The 16,436-nt window shown below is 33.5% G+C and overlaps 8 protein-coding genes across 8 annotated transcripts; 3 read left to right on the forward strand and 5 right to left on the reverse strand.

Moving 5' to 3' along the window:
• Positions 1-70: 70 nt before the first annotated feature.
• On the reverse strand, positions 71-1,099 carry DFA_05705 (uncharacterized protein; the record flags this gene model as incomplete). The annotated part of the gene is made up of 1 exon (XM_004361366.1): positions 71-1,099. The coding sequence occupies one exon, from the start codon at positions 1,097-1,099 to the stop codon at positions 71-73; it is 1,029 nt and encodes a 342-aa protein (XP_004361423.1).
• Positions 1,100-1,186: 87 nt separating this feature from the next.
• On the forward strand, positions 1,187-2,077 carry DFA_05706 (uncharacterized protein; the record flags this gene model as incomplete). Its single annotated transcript, XM_004361367.1, has 2 exons — positions 1,187-1,240; positions 1,718-2,077. 2 exons carry the CDS (start codon positions 1,187-1,189, stop codon positions 2,075-2,077), a joined length of 414 nt encoding a protein of 137 aa, XP_004361424.1.
• A 220-nt stretch (positions 2,078-2,297) lies between these two features.
• Positions 2,298-3,687, reverse strand: DFA_05707 (uncharacterized protein; the record flags this gene model as incomplete). Its single annotated transcript, XM_004361368.1, has 4 exons — positions 2,298-2,309; positions 2,330-2,928; positions 3,010-3,246; positions 3,315-3,687. 4 exons carry the CDS (start codon positions 3,685-3,687, stop codon positions 2,298-2,300), a joined length of 1,221 nt encoding a protein of 406 aa, XP_004361425.1.
• A 273-nt stretch (positions 3,688-3,960) lies between these two features.
• DFA_05708 (uncharacterized protein) lies at positions 3,961-5,060 on the forward strand (the record flags this gene model as incomplete). Its single annotated transcript, XM_004361369.1, has 3 exons — positions 3,961-4,140; positions 4,315-4,499; positions 4,553-5,060. The coding sequence occupies 3 exons, from the start codon at positions 3,961-3,963 to the stop codon at positions 5,058-5,060; spliced, it is 873 nt and encodes a 290-aa protein (XP_004361426.1).
• Positions 5,061-5,368: 308 nt separating this feature from the next.
• DFA_05709 (DEAD/DEAH box helicase domain-containing protein) lies at positions 5,369-10,364 on the forward strand (the record flags this gene model as incomplete). Its single annotated transcript, XM_004361370.1, has 6 exons — positions 5,369-7,748; positions 7,811-8,180; positions 8,257-8,346; positions 8,401-8,976; positions 9,043-9,553; positions 9,621-10,364. 6 exons carry the CDS (start codon positions 5,369-5,371, stop codon positions 10,362-10,364), a joined length of 4,671 nt encoding a protein of 1,556 aa, XP_004361427.1.
• A 58-nt stretch (positions 10,365-10,422) lies between these two features.
• On the reverse strand, positions 10,423-11,127 carry DFA_05710 (uncharacterized protein; the record flags this gene model as incomplete). The annotated part of the gene is made up of 2 exons (XM_004361371.1): positions 10,423-10,428; positions 10,936-11,127. The coding sequence occupies 2 exons, from the start codon at positions 11,125-11,127 to the stop codon at positions 10,423-10,425; spliced, it is 198 nt and encodes a 65-aa protein (XP_004361428.1).
• Positions 11,128-11,710: 583 nt separating this feature from the next.
• Positions 11,711-15,424, reverse strand: DFA_05711 (uncharacterized protein; the record flags this gene model as incomplete). Its single annotated transcript, XM_004361372.1, has 6 exons — positions 11,711-13,119; positions 13,190-13,441; positions 13,520-14,071; positions 14,165-14,700; positions 14,779-15,090; positions 15,411-15,424. 6 exons carry the CDS (start codon positions 15,422-15,424, stop codon positions 11,711-11,713), a joined length of 3,075 nt encoding a protein of 1,024 aa, XP_004361429.1.
• A 333-nt stretch (positions 15,425-15,757) lies between these two features.
• DFA_05712 (uncharacterized protein) lies at positions 15,758-16,406 on the reverse strand (the record flags this gene model as incomplete). Its single annotated transcript, XM_004361373.1, has 2 exons — positions 15,758-15,843; positions 15,929-16,406. The coding sequence occupies 2 exons, from the start codon at positions 16,404-16,406 to the stop codon at positions 15,758-15,760; spliced, it is 564 nt and encodes a 187-aa protein (XP_004361430.1).
• Positions 16,407-16,436: the final 30 nt, after the last annotated feature.

The following is a 16,436-nucleotide window of genomic DNA, read 5'->3' on the forward strand; positions in this document are numbered from 1 at the left end:
ATTGGGAGAATAGTTGGTTATTTAATAAACTAATAACTATAGTTGGTTGAAATTAATTAAATTTATTTATTTAATAATGATTCTTTTCTTTAAATTCTTGATATGATTCACCTTTCCATTGAGTGGTCTTTAAGAAAGTTGACCAGGTAAGTGCATCTGGTTGTATTTTAGTGATAAAGGTGGTTGGGTCATGTGATGGATCATAATATCTTTGAGTGATGGTTGATTCCCAAACCTGGAAAATTCTATTGCCAATGAGTTCAGTGACTGGGTTACCGTTGAATCCATTCCATTCAAGGTATTCCTTTCTGGAGAGTTGTACTGGACGAGACTTGATACCAGTGATGTTTTCAAAGGTTTCAACGACTTGACGGTAGGTCAACCATTCACTGACGAGTGGGATGGGATTACGATTGTAAAGCTTGGGATTCTCGAGGAATGCTAGTACGGTTGGACCAGTGGCAGTGTACGTGTCAATGTATGGTTGAACAGAATCGATAGAGTATGGGAATGGGAATACAAACTCGGTGACACCTGTGGTGGCATTGACCTCTTGTTTAGGTGGGATAAACTCGACAGTGTTGCTGTGAAAGTAGGCCAACAAGAATACACTGACATAGGGGAAGGCAAGTTTCTCAATGTAGGCTTGTACCTTTGGTCTACAGGTAAGGATATCAAAACCAGGTTCGATAGCCTCTGGATGTGGAAGAGTATCGACTGACGAAAAGATGACATGTTGTACTTTGGCTTTGAGAGCTTCGTCGGCTTGCAATGTGACAAAGGCAATCTCTTTGGCTGGAAGGTCTGGATCGGCATAGTCAATGTTTGGTGTCATCAAAAAGGCTGCATCTGCTCCATCAAACAGTCCCGAGACATCCTTGGTGACGTCCCTTTGTACAAATTCAATGTTGACATTGTTTTTGGCAGCCTTTTCCTTCCATTCATTGGCCAAAGCAATGGTAGATGAATCTCTAGAACTAACACCTCTGATGTTCCACTTTCCATCTTGAATCAATGAATTAATGATTGAAATACCTTGTTTACTATAACTATTAATAACTACAAATAGTTTTTTGTTATTATTATTATTGGTTGACATGATTTAAATTTTAGATTTGTAAGGTGTAATATAAATATAATTTGTTTGTTTGTTTGTATGAATGAATTATTTGATTTGTGTTTGAAAATGAACTCAAGTGGTTACTATAAATACTTTTCGGGTATTGACCAGAGAGAGAAGGTAAGGTCCCTTCTCCAACACACACCATGTTCGAAGGTTACAGTGTCATTCCATATTCATTTTGTATACATCGCCTATATAGAGAGATATTATTTCAACGTTGATGCGACCTTGATTCTCAAGAGAACCATTATATCCTTTAATGGGGTTGTATCTTTACTATTATTATCTTTGATCATCCAACTAATCTTTACTAAAATATTAATGACTTGTCAATAAAAGAGAAGCATTTCTCAGCGGCCATGCTCATGGTCGAAAAGGAAGAGAGCGGGATGGGATGACAAAATTTTGAAAGAAAATGAAATAATTTAATGTAACAATAACTCAGTAATAATCAATTAAATTGTTTTCTTCGAATCTTCATCGAGTTCTCCATTGACCGCAAAATGCTTCTCAGCATTCTCAGTAGAATAGTGTAACGAGACTACCACTACTCACCGTATACGAAACGACAACAAAAAGAAGAATGGAACGAAGAAGAAAGCAAACAACAACAACAACGTTATCAACATACTTGAAAAAGAACAAGATGAGATTAGTAGTAGTAGTAGTAGTTTTGGAGTAGGTCACCGTCAACAACAACAAGCACACCAAGTAGATGACAACGACGATGATAGAAACAATGCAGACGTAGATTATTTTGGTAATGCTACTCAGGTCTCTTCAGCTGATGATAATAATCAATCTGATGAGGATGAGGAGGAGGAAGATGAAGATGAAGATTATTACTATGAATCTAAATTAAAGAATCAACAAAGAAGAAATAGTAATAGAAAATTAGAGAGGAGTATCAATGATGAAGGGTACAGTAGTGGGAAACATTTCCCAGTAAAGTGAATGAAATTTATTTGTCTATTTGATTCTGGTAAAGGTCATTGGTTGAGTGGAGTTGATGCTGTATGCAAAATCCAGAGATGCTCCCTTTGGAATGAAGGCAGTCCAACTACCAGCTGGTGAGAGACGCCAGTTGATGGTGCCATTCACAGTCGTTGGTGTTAGGCCAAACATGCCAATGGGGATGGTGTTGGGATTCGATACAAACACTGGATCCAGAATATCAACAGGTCCACTGTTATTGAACCTACCAACTACGTTGATGTAAGTTAACCAATTAGAAGTGATATTTTGAGAGATGATGGGGAATTGGAACGGATTGGGGGTAGGGGAAGGAGTCACTGTGACATTTGGAGTGGCCGATGGTGTTGGTGTTGGTGTCTCGGTGACTGTCGGTGTGGAAGTGTAGTTTTGAGGGTTGGGTGGACATTGATCAATGACAGGAACCCAGGCATCACAAAATGTCTCCAAGTCATATCCCATGTATCGACGATGTTCCCAGAGGGTTTCATTGATGTGTTCGACGTTGTATACCAATGAACAGATATTGACACTGCGACTGCAATTTGGATCTTCAGTAGTGGGGCACGTAACATTTTGCCATGGAGATTCAGGGTTGTCCATCCAAACCTCCTCATTGACGTGGACATACTCGAGGCCGAAATGGGGGTAAGAGTATGGATAGTGAGGAATTGTGTCGTTGTAGTTGACAAATCTCAAACTGTTGATTCCAGCATTCTCATATTTACTTTGGAATGCACAATTACCAACCCGAGGTGACCCAAATGTCATCACATTGATATCCCAAAAGTTTTGGGTTCCAATTTCATATGCAAAGTCATATGCAGCCAATGCTAAAGTATATTACATTTACAATAAGAATAAATAAATATGAATAAATTATTATCATAAATATTTGAATACTGTCTACATACTTGCAATGGCTCCTCCAAGACTGTGTCCAAGGATTACAAGATTACATGATGATCTTTCTACGCATCCAGAGTCTCTGAGACTAGCAACGACATGTTGTTTGACATCGAGCCAAGCATCTTTGAATCCAAGTCCAACCTTTTCGGGATCATTTGAAGATGGATAATGTTCAGGAATCAGGGATGCCAAATCAGTCAACCAGTTTACCTTATCATCTGACCCTCTAAATACAAGATAAACTTAAAATAACTATTAGAAACATTGCCCCTTTTTCAGGCATCACAGTGATCATTGTGTTGATACATACATGTTCCAGTGTCTGTTTGATTAGCCACGAAATATTGCAATCCTCCTTTGAAAGAGAAACCAGTTGGATCTGCAGGACTGACCACTTCTTTAACTTCTAGAGTTTCAAAGAATGGGTTTCCACCACATATTGAATCAGGACAAGTCCAGGGATACAGAGATGACCAGCAACAGTAGGAAGAATAGCACATGATGATGCTGTTATTGACTAATTCCCAATCAATATTGGCAGTATTGGTCTGAGTTGATGGGGGACAAGTTGGAATATGATCGGCATCGGCTGGAGGACATAGTGGCAAACTCTCCGAGGTTGAAAGTCCAAGTAGTTGGACAAGGATACAACAACAAATAACTAGTAATAATCTATACAACATTATATAATATTATGAGTGATATGGTTGTTGAACAATCATCTGAGGACCCATGAGTCTATTTATTGGCGGGATATCATCGGCAATATCTTTGTGTATACACATGGATATTATTATTTCCACAAAAATATTGCCTACGTATACACAAATGGGGCGCCCCACAAATCAATATCTCGGCTTGTCCCACCAAAAGATTTATTATGAACTTTCACACAACACTCCATCAATCACTTGACTTGCTGAAGTCGATCAATCAATCACTAATAATTAATCAGAATGTCAACGATTATCTCTATAGTATTGTTGGTGGTGGTTGCGACTAGTGTAGTGGTGGCCACACAACAATCACCATCGATGATGAATAGTTTTCTCATGGGAGGTTACTTCTCATCGTTTGATATGTACACAGGACAATCATTTGGCAACTATTTCATCAATGTTCCCAAAGGTCTTAGTGTAAACACTCTGTTCCAATGCAATGGAGACGAATACATAGTCTTGATATCAGGCACCGATCTAATTCAACACAACCACTATAATATATCTTTATTTAATAATGCCGTAAGTTGTGAATGTGCATGGACTGTGATGATGACTCACTATCTTATTCTCTATCTATCTACTATATAGACCAATACTGTAACTACGATAGCTCAGTTCAATTATGCCTTTAATAATCTTCTTACATTTCAATACAACTCTATCGACTTGTCAAGCGGCCTTGCATTCAGCACCTACTGCGGAGCTTCATCAAACCTTGTCATATTTGATTTTAATAACGAGACTGTGTATGTTTACATCCAACAACAACAATGGTAATTAAAACAAACAGTAGTACGCGTACTAACACACTATCAATATATTGTAGTGAAGGAATACCATTCAAGAGTTCGGCATGCTCATTGTACACGATTGGAGCATATGATAATATGACACAAACTTATTATTTGATTGGTGATTTGGAAGGAAGCGTATTGTCATCACTCACATTTGGTGTGTACTCTATGATCACCAAAGACATTACATACGTAGAGATACCCTACCATATGGACAGTAATGCCAATCTCCAACAGGTATTTGTCTATGACTCTGTCGTCTACGCATGCGTCTTCCAAAGTTCATTTACCGAGGTTATTGCCATTGATTTCGCCACGAGATCAACTAAAAGCATCTTCCGTGTCTCAAGCATTATGCCAGAGGGCCAGTTTGCCTTTGACACTCGAGGATACATCACAGGATTTATAGACGAGGATACTAAATTGTACAATGCCTACATCATCAATCTAAAGACACTGGATGTGATCCACAACGAGATTCCATATCCAAGTGACTCATTTGTTGGTAACTATAACTCTAATTTGTTCTGTTCAGTTTAAATAAAATAGTTTGTTGAACGTTGTTCCACCAACAAACATTCCTATTTGTATATTTCAAAACTTGATGCAAAATAGATCTTTAACTCTAACTCGTTCCAGCCATCGCCCGGGAGGCAGCCAAAAGGAAAAGATAGGTCCGTGAAAGAAAATGAAATTAATTTACAATTGTTTTCTTCGAATCTTCATCGAGTTCTCCATTGACTGCAAAATGCTTCTCAGCATTCTCAATCGAGAACATTAATATATTGTATAGCGTAACAAGACAACTACTACCTAACCCGTATACGAAACGACAAGAGAAGAATGGAATGAAGAAGAAAGGAAACAACAACAACAACAACAACGTTATCAACATACTTGAAAAAGAACAAGATGAGATTAGTAGTAGTTTTGGAGTAGGTCGCCGTCAACAACAACAAGCACACCAAGTAGATGACAACGACGATGATAGGAACAACGCAGACGTAGATTATTTTGGTAATGCTACTCAGGTCTCTTCAGCTGATGATAATAATCAATCTGATGAGGACGAGGATGAGGAAGATGAAGATAAAGAACAAGATGAAGATGAAGACTATTACTATAAATCAAAATTAAAGAATAGACAAAGAAGAAATAGTAATAGAAAATTAAAGAGGAGTATACTGCAACTTGAAGAAGAAGATGAACATGAACAACCTCAAATAATATCATCATCTGATGAGGATCCTCTTTCAACTCAGGCTGCACTAGAGTCTGCATTGGTCATGTCAAAAGATACAGCTGCTGGTGTTTTGAGTGAATGGTTTAAGCCAGTACCCGTTCTTTCTGCAACTCAATTGGAACAACAATTAAAACAAAAGAAACAACAACAACAACAACAAAAGAATGCTACTACGATGTCCCCTTCACAAACAAAACGAATCAAAGTATTAAACATTGACAAGGTTAATGATATCGAAAATTTAAATGATAACATTCTTTCAAGTATTTTGGAAAGAAAGAAAAATAATAATAATCTTGTAAAGGGTACTATATTATCATCTTTAACTAAAAGTGGTGTAATCAATAATCAAAGTAATAATGGTTCTAAACAATCATCATCATCATCATCGACATCTACATCATCGACAAAACAACCTATTAAATCACCTGCACCAACACCACCACCACTAAACAACAAATCCAATAGTAATAATAGTAGTAGTCCAAAACCAACACCAACAGCACAAAACAAACCCAATGGTAGTCCTAAACCTATGACTCCAAACAAAACTAATAGTAAAACCAACAGCAGCAGTATTAATGGTAGTCCTAAACAGACACCAACTAAACTAATATTTACATCACCAAGTACTCCTACTCCATCAACCATTTCTACAACAAATAATAATAATAATCAAAATAATCATACACAATTTAATAATGATGGTACACCAATTTTTACGTTACCACCACCATGTTCACCATTTAAACTTGTTACACAACAAGATACACCATTATCAACATGTAAATCCAATAATAGTGAAGATTCATTTGAATTTGATCTTTCACCCTATTCTATCCCATCTACTCCTTTATATGCATCACCATTTAAACCAATTGGAATTTTCGATCCACAAACTGCAGCCGAACAACCTTCACAAGACTCTTTTTCATTTAGTTTTGATAGTCAACATAATAATAATAATAATAATAATAATAATAATAATAATAATAATAATAATAATAATAATAATAATAATAATAATTATAATAGTAATAATTTATTCAATTTATTTTCTCAACAACAAAATCAAACCGCTCCATTGTCGGGTCCAACTCATCATAATAGATATGAAAGATTAATAGCATTACATATAAATTATGAAATAGTAGATCATCGACCATTTAACATTCACAAAAAGACAATTAGAGGATTAGATGAAAAGCGTCAAATCGAGAGAACCGTCATTTTATTTGGAGAATGGATTTATACACCCATTCAAGCAGGTGATATTTTCAATGTTATAGGAGAGTTTGTAAACAATCAAATAGAAATTACGAATCAAAAAAACCTTTTGGTTTTGCATCCAGATATTTTAATCACTGGTACCGAATTGGGTGGTAGTTTTTCATGTTCACGTCGGTCACTGTTAAAGAATCAATTCTCTGGTGAATATTCATTGGTACCATTGTATGGAAACATTGTACATGAAATCTATCAAAAATGTCTTGCCAGCAATCGATTCACAATCGATGCAATCAATATCTACAAGAATGAGGTTCTACTCGATCCCAACTATTCACTCAAACTTTCATCGTTGGGTGTGACACATCAAGAAGCACATCAACATGTTGGTCAGTGGGTTGATGTGATTGCCAGTTGGGGCAGTTTGTTCATGTCATCTCAAAACAGTAAGCGGAATATCATGGAGATTGATGGTAAAAATTATCACGTTCAAATAACCAGGGTATTGGATATAGAAGAAAATATTTGGTCTCCCATGTATGGTCTCAAGGGTAAAATAGATTCGAGTGTCGAAGTTAAATTGACTCCTCCCTATGATCCAAACAATGCCAAAAAAGGAAAATTTCAACCTCCAACAGAAAAACCAATCTATTTAAACGTTCCACTAGAAATTAAAACTGGTAAACCTTATCAAGTTCCATTTATTTCTCATGTTTCTCAAGTTTTAATTTATATTTTAATGATGAATGATAGATATAGTAAGAAAAAATTAAAATCAAAAAAAATATAATTTAATAATTCTAACTTTTTCTTTTTTTAGATCAAAATACAACTTTAGGATTATTATATTATTTAAAAAACAAAAATGAAAAGGTTGGAAAAAATTATGGTATTATGCATCCAATCTTACCAAATGTTAATGTTCTTCGTTCATTAAATGTTGCAAGAAATATTTATGTAAATTATTTAAATCAAAATGCAAGACCAGTTCTCGTCCCCAATCCAGTTTTACCAAATATGCTCAAAAATCCACACTCTTGTTCAAAATGTTTCTTTTCCGATTGTTGCCTAATCTATCACAAATCAATTGAAAATGGAACCCCAGAATCAAGTGGTGTTCCTGATTTATTTAAATTTAAAACTTCTCATTTAAAACAAACTCATATAGATTTTTTAAAGAAATGGAACAAGTAAGAAAGAAAGAAAAGTTAAAATATTTTATTTTATTAATTTTTAATTAATTAAATCCTTTTCTTTCTCTTTCAGATTAATTACATTAGAATCAGAATCAAATAAGAATCCACTTATTCATCAAACTTGGAATTATCCACCAATTGTAAAAGAAGAAAAAGGATTGTAAGTAATCAAATGGAATCATAATATTATTTTATTTTTAATTGTTCTCTTTAGTTGTATAGGATCATGTGAACTTTTAGATGAAAAAGTTGTTAGTGGAGGAGTGATTTATAATTTTTTTATTAAATCAAATGCTACCAATATATCATTTTTCCAAGGTGATTATGTTACAATGAGTATAGAAAACTTATATTATGGAATGGGTTTTGGACAAGTTCAAGAAATGAAAGGAAATGAAATATCAATTGTTTGTCGTGAAAAGATATCAGAACCACCAACTATAATAGAACAATCACATGACCAAAAATCAAACAGTAGAGTAAAATCATTGATTGAAGTTGAATATGAAGATGATTATTCTCAAAGTACCCAAAGAAAATATTTTTCAAAAAGAGACATTTTAAATAGAAAGCAAGGTACAAATAATCAATACACTTGGAGAATTGACAAGGATGAAAGTTCATCTAGTACATCGATTATTAAAAATAATCTGTTTCAACTCTTTATGCCACCAACTATCAACGACGAAAGAGAAAGACATATGGCAAGATTAAGAGAATTATTGGTTGATCTTGTTGAACCTCAATTTGATCCAAATCATTTAAATAATATTGATCAAAATTTATTCAAGTAAGAGAGATAGTAATTCTTCTTTTGGAATTTAATGTTAAATTAATTATTTTTATTTATTTTTAGTAATTTAAATAATGATCAAAGATTAGCAATTAAAAAAGTATTATCAGCAAAAGATTATGCTTTGATATTGGGAATGCCAGGTACAGGAAAATCAACAACGTTATCACAATTGGTAAAGATTTTGTCTTCACAAAAAAAGACAATGTTGATTACATCGTATTCACACGTTTCTTTAGACAACCTTTTAATTAAGTTTGTCGAAGCTGGCGTGGAAAACTTTCTTCGCCTTTCATCAAATATCAACCAAGTTAACCCTGCCATTCAAAAATATACAATTGATGGATACCAAAAACAATTGGTGACAACCGACATTATTGGCGAAATGAAATCATTCCTCGAGAATCAAACCATTGTGGCTACTACATGTCTTGGTATCAATCATCCTTATTTTAATCCAACCCGTGTATTTGATTATTGTCTCATTGATGAAGCATCTCAAATTACTCAACCAATTTGTTGGGGTTTATTTAGATATTGTAAAAAGTTTATTTTATTTGGTGATCATTATCAAGTAAATATTAAAAAAAAAAAGAAATAATAATTATTAAGTTCTTTTTTATTAACTTTCTATTTTTTAGTTGCCACCATTAGTAAATAATGGACAATCAAAAAAATTAGGAATGGATGAAAGTTTATTTAAACATTTAAATTCAGCTCATCCAAATTCTGTTAGTTTTCTTTATTATCAGTATAGAATGAATAATGAAATTATGTCAATATCGAATCATTTAATTTATAATAATCGATTAAAATGTGGTGACGAGAGAGTTGCCAAGGGTATTATGAACCAATTGGATGCTGACAAGATAAGACAATCCAAACAAGAGGATTGGGTCATTCAATGTTGTTTACCCGAGAATAAGGTTTTATTTGTAGATATTGATCAATTGCCAAATTCAAAAGAGGAATCTATTGGTGATTTGTATTACAACCAAACAGAAGCAAAGATGATTGGGCAATGTGTACGTTTACTCATAGATGCTGGAGCGAGTCAATCGTCGATTGGAATCATATCACCAAACAGAATTCAACTTAAATATCTCAAACAAGAAATGGACGCCAATACATTGGTCGATATTTTTACAATTGATAGATACCAAGGAAAGGACAAGGACTGTATCATCATCAGTATGGTCAGAAATAACGATAAATCATTAATTGGTGATCTTTTAAAGGATTGGAAAAGATTAAATGTATCAGTGACAAGAGCTAAAAAGAAATTATTAATATTTGGTAGTCGTTCCACTTTAACTACTGATCCTCTCTACCAAGATTTAATTGATCATTTTAAAAAACATAATTGGATTCTAACAATAAACTAAAGAAACTAAAGTGAGTCTTTTTTTTTATTCCTTGATAGTACTAGATTTTCTTTTGAATCTAAATCTATAATGAATTGGAGCATATTGAAGCTTTGTTGATCTTTTGTAAAAGAAAAATGTATTGTCTTTGGTCAATTCAAGATTTTTTATGAGTCTTTTGGTTTGAATTGTAATAGTTTGGATATTTGATTTTGAAAATAACTCTAGGGTGGTTTCTAGGGAATTTTGAGAATTGAAATTATCATCAATAATGACCAACTCCTCGAGTAACCAAAGTTTCAACACATCCAAGAACTCTGGTATTTCAAGTAAACGAATAATGAATCTTGTAATTGAAAAATTATATTTGATTAATTGGTATTGTTTCTCTGGGTCACCATTAGAGAAATTGTAGACTTGAAAAGAATTCAATTATGGTAAATCACCGATTTGAGTATAGTGAAAAAGTGATACATGTTTGAGAGAGTGCTTGGAATCTGGAAAAATCCACACAACTCCCAATTTACTGGGGCAAAATAGTTGTTTCAAATTGGTTGATATTTTGAGATTACAAATAGGATTATAAAATTACATTTGGGTTATCTGAAATGTCCAATGTCTCCAAATTTGGGCAGAGAGTTGATACAATCAGCATGAAATCCAACAAATCGAAATCACATCTTTCTACAATGATTGTTTTAACATTTTGATAACCATCTAGTTGAAGTCTTAAATCCTCAGACTTTAGTTTTAATCTTGTAAAGGATAATGATTTAATTGTCATTTTTAATCCAGGAGGGATTTGTTGTAGAATACCTCCTCTAGAGACCCTGATGCTCTCGAGATTGTTGGAATACAAATTGAAATGAGACTCTAGGTGGTTGTAAAGATCTACAGGCCTTTTAACCCTGATTAAAAATTTCATCGACGTACATAACGAGGCAACCAGTACAAACATCCTTTTAGAAACAAGACTAAAATTGCTGCGAATTTCTGGTTTTCTTATCCTATAAAAAAATGAGTGGTCTGATATTGAAAAATCAGAATATGAATATGACATGATGAATATATATTCAATAATCCGAATAGGGAGTGAATAAACATTTGTATCTGGTGAATAAGTAATAGACATTCGAAAAGTTGTTTTAAATTAAAGTATAGTACTATTTCTAAAATAATTGAAATGGTATAAATACAAAAGGTTCAAGTCAAGTTTCTTTTTTTGGAAAAATATTTTTTTTTACATACATTATGTGAATTAGATTTAGTTTAAGCTTAAGCAACTAATAACCATCGATTATTTGAATGAGATTTAGTTTAGGCAACCAATAACAATCAATTATGACATTAATTTCTTTTTTTTTTTTTTAAAGTCTATTTAATTCGACCAATTTTTTTTGATTAATATTTCTTTTTCCAAATAAGCCACGTTTGTACATCATAACCGAAGCAGTAGCAAGGATGATTGCACCAGAGACACCAACTACAATACCAATAATCATTTTGGTTGAATTATTCTCTTCTTCTTTGATTTTCGGTTGTTCCTCATTATCACTAGAGTTTGATGAAGATGGTTGATGACAAATGGCTGGCTTGAATACTGTCAAATCAAATTCTGGGTCAATCATTAATGATTTAATAGATTGACTTTGTAGATTTGCAAGCGGAACTATAGAGGATACTTTAATAGTCTTTGAATTGATATCATTTTCAACAAAACTATCAATCTTTGTTGGCAAGGTTAAAAGATTGACTCTATTTACAAATCTGCCTGTCAATGTTGCAGAGGTAGAAGAGGAGGAGGATGAAGAGTTGTTTCCAAAACTAAAAGTAAAATACTTTGCAATTTGGTGAGAGTCTTGATTTTGATTAAAAACAATATTTGTTAATGAATCTGAACATGATTGTAGTTGTGGGTATGATATGGTTGAATTTACTGCCAAATATACCGCTTCAGTACTACTAATTTGGAGATTGGTAAAACTAATTGAATACTTGATTTGGTTCAAGTTGAGAAGAATAGTATGTCCTGCGAAAATAATTTCAGCAGATGTGGAAGATGGTAAAGGTGATTGCGATTGTGATTGTAATTGAATAAATTCTATTACTATTTGACCGTTGGATGAAGTGTATTTCCAAGATTTAATGACAAGATTGTTGTTGTTGTTGTCATTTAATGGCTGTGAAAATGGACCTTGAAGAGACCAAGTCAATCGATCAAGATTGATAGGTTGAGAAACCAACTTGTTGTTGGTATCCATCTCTACAACTGAATCCAATTGGAGACTATAGGTATATGAAGAACCAATAGTGACTTGGACAGTTGGATTAGTTTGGTCCAAAGCGATAGTGGTTGTATTTTGAATGGGAACTTGTGTCATTTCACAATATATTCCAGAGAATCCATCAAAACAACGACACATAGCATCAACACAATGACCATTACCACTACATTGCACCGATGTACCCGAGGAAATGGTACAGAGTGAAGATGTAGAGTTTACAAGTGTTGTCAATGTTTTAAATACATCCGACACTACAGTGTATCCAGAGTTTTGGGTGGTCACCTTGAATTGATAGGTTGTATTTTGAACTAAATTGTCAAATAAACAACTTTGTTGCTTTGTCTCTTGACATTTATCAAACCATTCTACTCCATCATAAGAAATGGATGGAGTATAAACAGTTTCACCTACAATACCACCATTACTTGATGTCCAATGTAAATTAATTGTATTTAAATCATTATCTGATATAATTTCTACTTTTTTTGGTTCTAAAAAGAAAAAAAGAAAATAAATTAATTAATTAAATATTATTAATATCTATATATATGATTTACATACCATCCAAAGTTAAATAGAATTTTGTTAAACTTTGAATAAAACCTTCACAATTAAATACAATGGTTAGATTATAATTGGTTGATGGATTTAGATTGGTTAATAAAGTTGATGTTTTTGAATCCAATGTTGGAACGAGTACACCATTGATAAACAATGATCTGGTTGTTAAACTATCAATTCCATTACTAATATTAAAATTTAATTCAATAGTTGTAATCAATGGTTTACCATTTAATATTGGATCACTAATAGCTAAAAAAAAAAAAAAGGAATAAATAAATTAGTAAAATGAAAGATTAAACTGATCAATATATATATATTTATAGTTACATTTAAAAGTAGTAATAGATTGAGTGGTTGTTTGATCAAAGTTATCATTGTTGGCAACTACTTTGATGACATATTGAGTGTTTGGTAGGATATTGTTACTAATTAAACAAGATGATGCACCGACCAATGTTGGATAACAATTTGGTTCAGGTTGACCATTAAAGGTGACAGAGTAGACGGTGGCATTTGGTATACCATTGGCAACAGAGAAACTAACCAATATGGTCTTGGTGGTAGCTACCAATTGAACACTTGGTGATGTAATTCTTTGATAGAGTTGGACTTGTTTCGATCGGAGGGCAGATGATTTGATACCACCATTGCTTACATAGACATTGATCTTGTAGTTTGCATTGGCTTGGAGACCAGTGACGGTATACGTGGTAGAGGTAGTTGGAGGTTGATTGACAGGTGTAGTTGTATCATTATCAATTGATACAATATCAAATGAATATGATGTTGTACTAGTTGGTATACCTCCAATAGATGAATAATTAAATGTTATAGTTGAAGTTGTAAAACTAATAATATTAATTTCTGATACGATTGGTGCTAAAAGAAATGAAAAAAAATAAAAAAAAAGAATTTGTCAGTTGTGCTTGAACAACTCTCATCATTCATTCTTTCTTTCATTCACGTTCATACCAGAAGGCATAGTAAAGTAATCAGATTCGATTGGGTCCATTGAATCACCAAGTACGGACTGTGGATTTAAATAGGTTGCTCTAAACTTGATAGATTGACTTGGCGAGAGATTGTTGATGGTACAAGCAGTGCCACTGTTGATCGAAGCACATACAACAGAGTATTGGAGTGTACCTGATACATCGGTGGTAGCTTCGACCTTGATTGGAACAATAGGACCGGATGGAACAAAGTCGACTAGAATTGTAGCTTGCATGTAGGTGACTGGAACGAATTGGGTGATAGACAACTTCCAATTGGACAAGTAATATGCATTGAAAATGCTATAGGCATTGGGTACAGAACAACTTCTTTGTGGCATTACTTGTAGAGTTGTGTTGGCACAACCTCCATGCATCTCTAACATGACCGATGTAGAAGCCTGATTGACAACATTTAATATATCACCATTTGGTTGCAAGTTTATATCAAATCCAGCACTACATCTATTTGGTAATGTAACAAATGTTGCTGTTGATGGTCCATCTTGGCATACTCTAGAAAAAAAAGAAAAAGAAAAAAAGAAAACAAATAATTAATTAATTAGATCTATAGGTTTGATTTCTTTTACATACCCTCCATAAGAATATCTTTGGAAATAGACAATATTATTGGCAGGGTAAATTGAATTGGTAGTGGTAAGAGACCAACGGAATTGACCTAGAAAACAAGTACCAACAATATAGGGATTAGCCGATGAAGTACCTTGACAATTGGGATTGGTGTATCTCTGGTATTCAACTTGTGTTGCACTAATCTTTTTGACAATCACCGAAGCGGCACTATCTACTTGATAACAGGCACCAGTTACATAACTTGCATAACCGTAGGGTTGATTTGCACCACACCCAAATTGTACCAATGCATATTGAGCATTGACAGTGGTACTTGAAATATTTAATAACAATATTAAAATAGTAAAGAAAAAATATTTTATCATCTGTGATCACATGATCCCATGATAATTTGTTAGAAGAACAACAAAATGAAGATATTATTTATCTACATACAAAAAGTATACATACTTACTTTTTTTTTTTTTTTTTAACTCTATCTCTACTATCTCTAACTTGTCTATCTGTGTATGTATAAAAGAAAGAAAATAATAAGAGAATAGAGCCTTGATCGCGATCATTTAGAGAGAAGGAAAAAAGGAGATCATGTGAACTGGAAACTCAAGTTCCACTCGATCGAGTTTGCGCTCTACCCAAATATCTCCATGTTTTTGATCCTTTGAAACTCGTGCGCTCCCTCATAATGACCACTCGATTGTATGTATGTTCAAACACACGATGATCGTTCTTCTTTTAAGATATATCAATGTACCAATACTTGTTATAAATAAAACTACAACCTTGTTTATTATTATTTTTATGTGTTTAAAAAATTACAAGGATTGTTTGAAAATTGTGTGAAGGGGTATTATTGTATTATTATTATTGTATTATTATACTTATTATATTATTAATCGTTTATCATTTATCGTTAAAAAGAGCCGCATATCTATCTATCTATCTATCTATTATATTATTATTATTATTATTATGTGTTATTCTATTCATGTCCACCCATGAAATGATCCATTACTACACCAAACATTGCAAAACCTATACATCCACCAACTGCAGCTTTTGGACCAGCTGCAATCAATCAAAGAGAGAATTTAATGATTAGAAAGTGGATAAACAAACAAACTATATCTATATATTTCTTATATCTACATACCTTTACCAGCCAAGACAGCACCAGTAGCACAACCAGCATAAACCGAGTTTAATCTATCAGATCTACCTCTAGCCTTTTCTACAACACATTCAACACCTGTATACATGAGAGTGATGACAGCCATAGCCTTTGCACTTCTAACACCACTCTTTCCTTGTTCTTTGAAACCTTCGATGACTTGCTTCCACAATGGAGTAGGTTGACCGAGTGGTGGCTCGACCCAACCCGAGTTGGCAGAGAACAATGCACCAAACATGAAACCCATTGCACCACCCATGACACCTCCTCTAACTGAATGAGTGACACAGCTATTCATGATCAAGTCTTGCATTTCATTGACCGGTGCTATTTGTTTGATAAAAGGGATCACTGCAAACTTGTTCTTGTCTCTATCTAGAAACATCTCCATTCTAATCTTGTTTACTTGATCTCTAACCTCTTCAGCTGACATATTACTCATATCTTGATTTGGATCCATCTCTATATATCTCTCTTTCTCTCTCGATAT

Source organism: Cavenderia fasciculata (genome assembly GCF_000203815.1).
Source record: "Cavenderia fasciculata unplaced genomic scaffold Scf_Dfasci-G-o-80e12.f1-5, whole genome shotgun sequence".
In the NCBI taxonomy this organism is placed as follows: domain Eukaryota; phylum Evosea; class Eumycetozoa; order Acytosteliales; family Cavenderiaceae; genus Cavenderia; species Cavenderia fasciculata.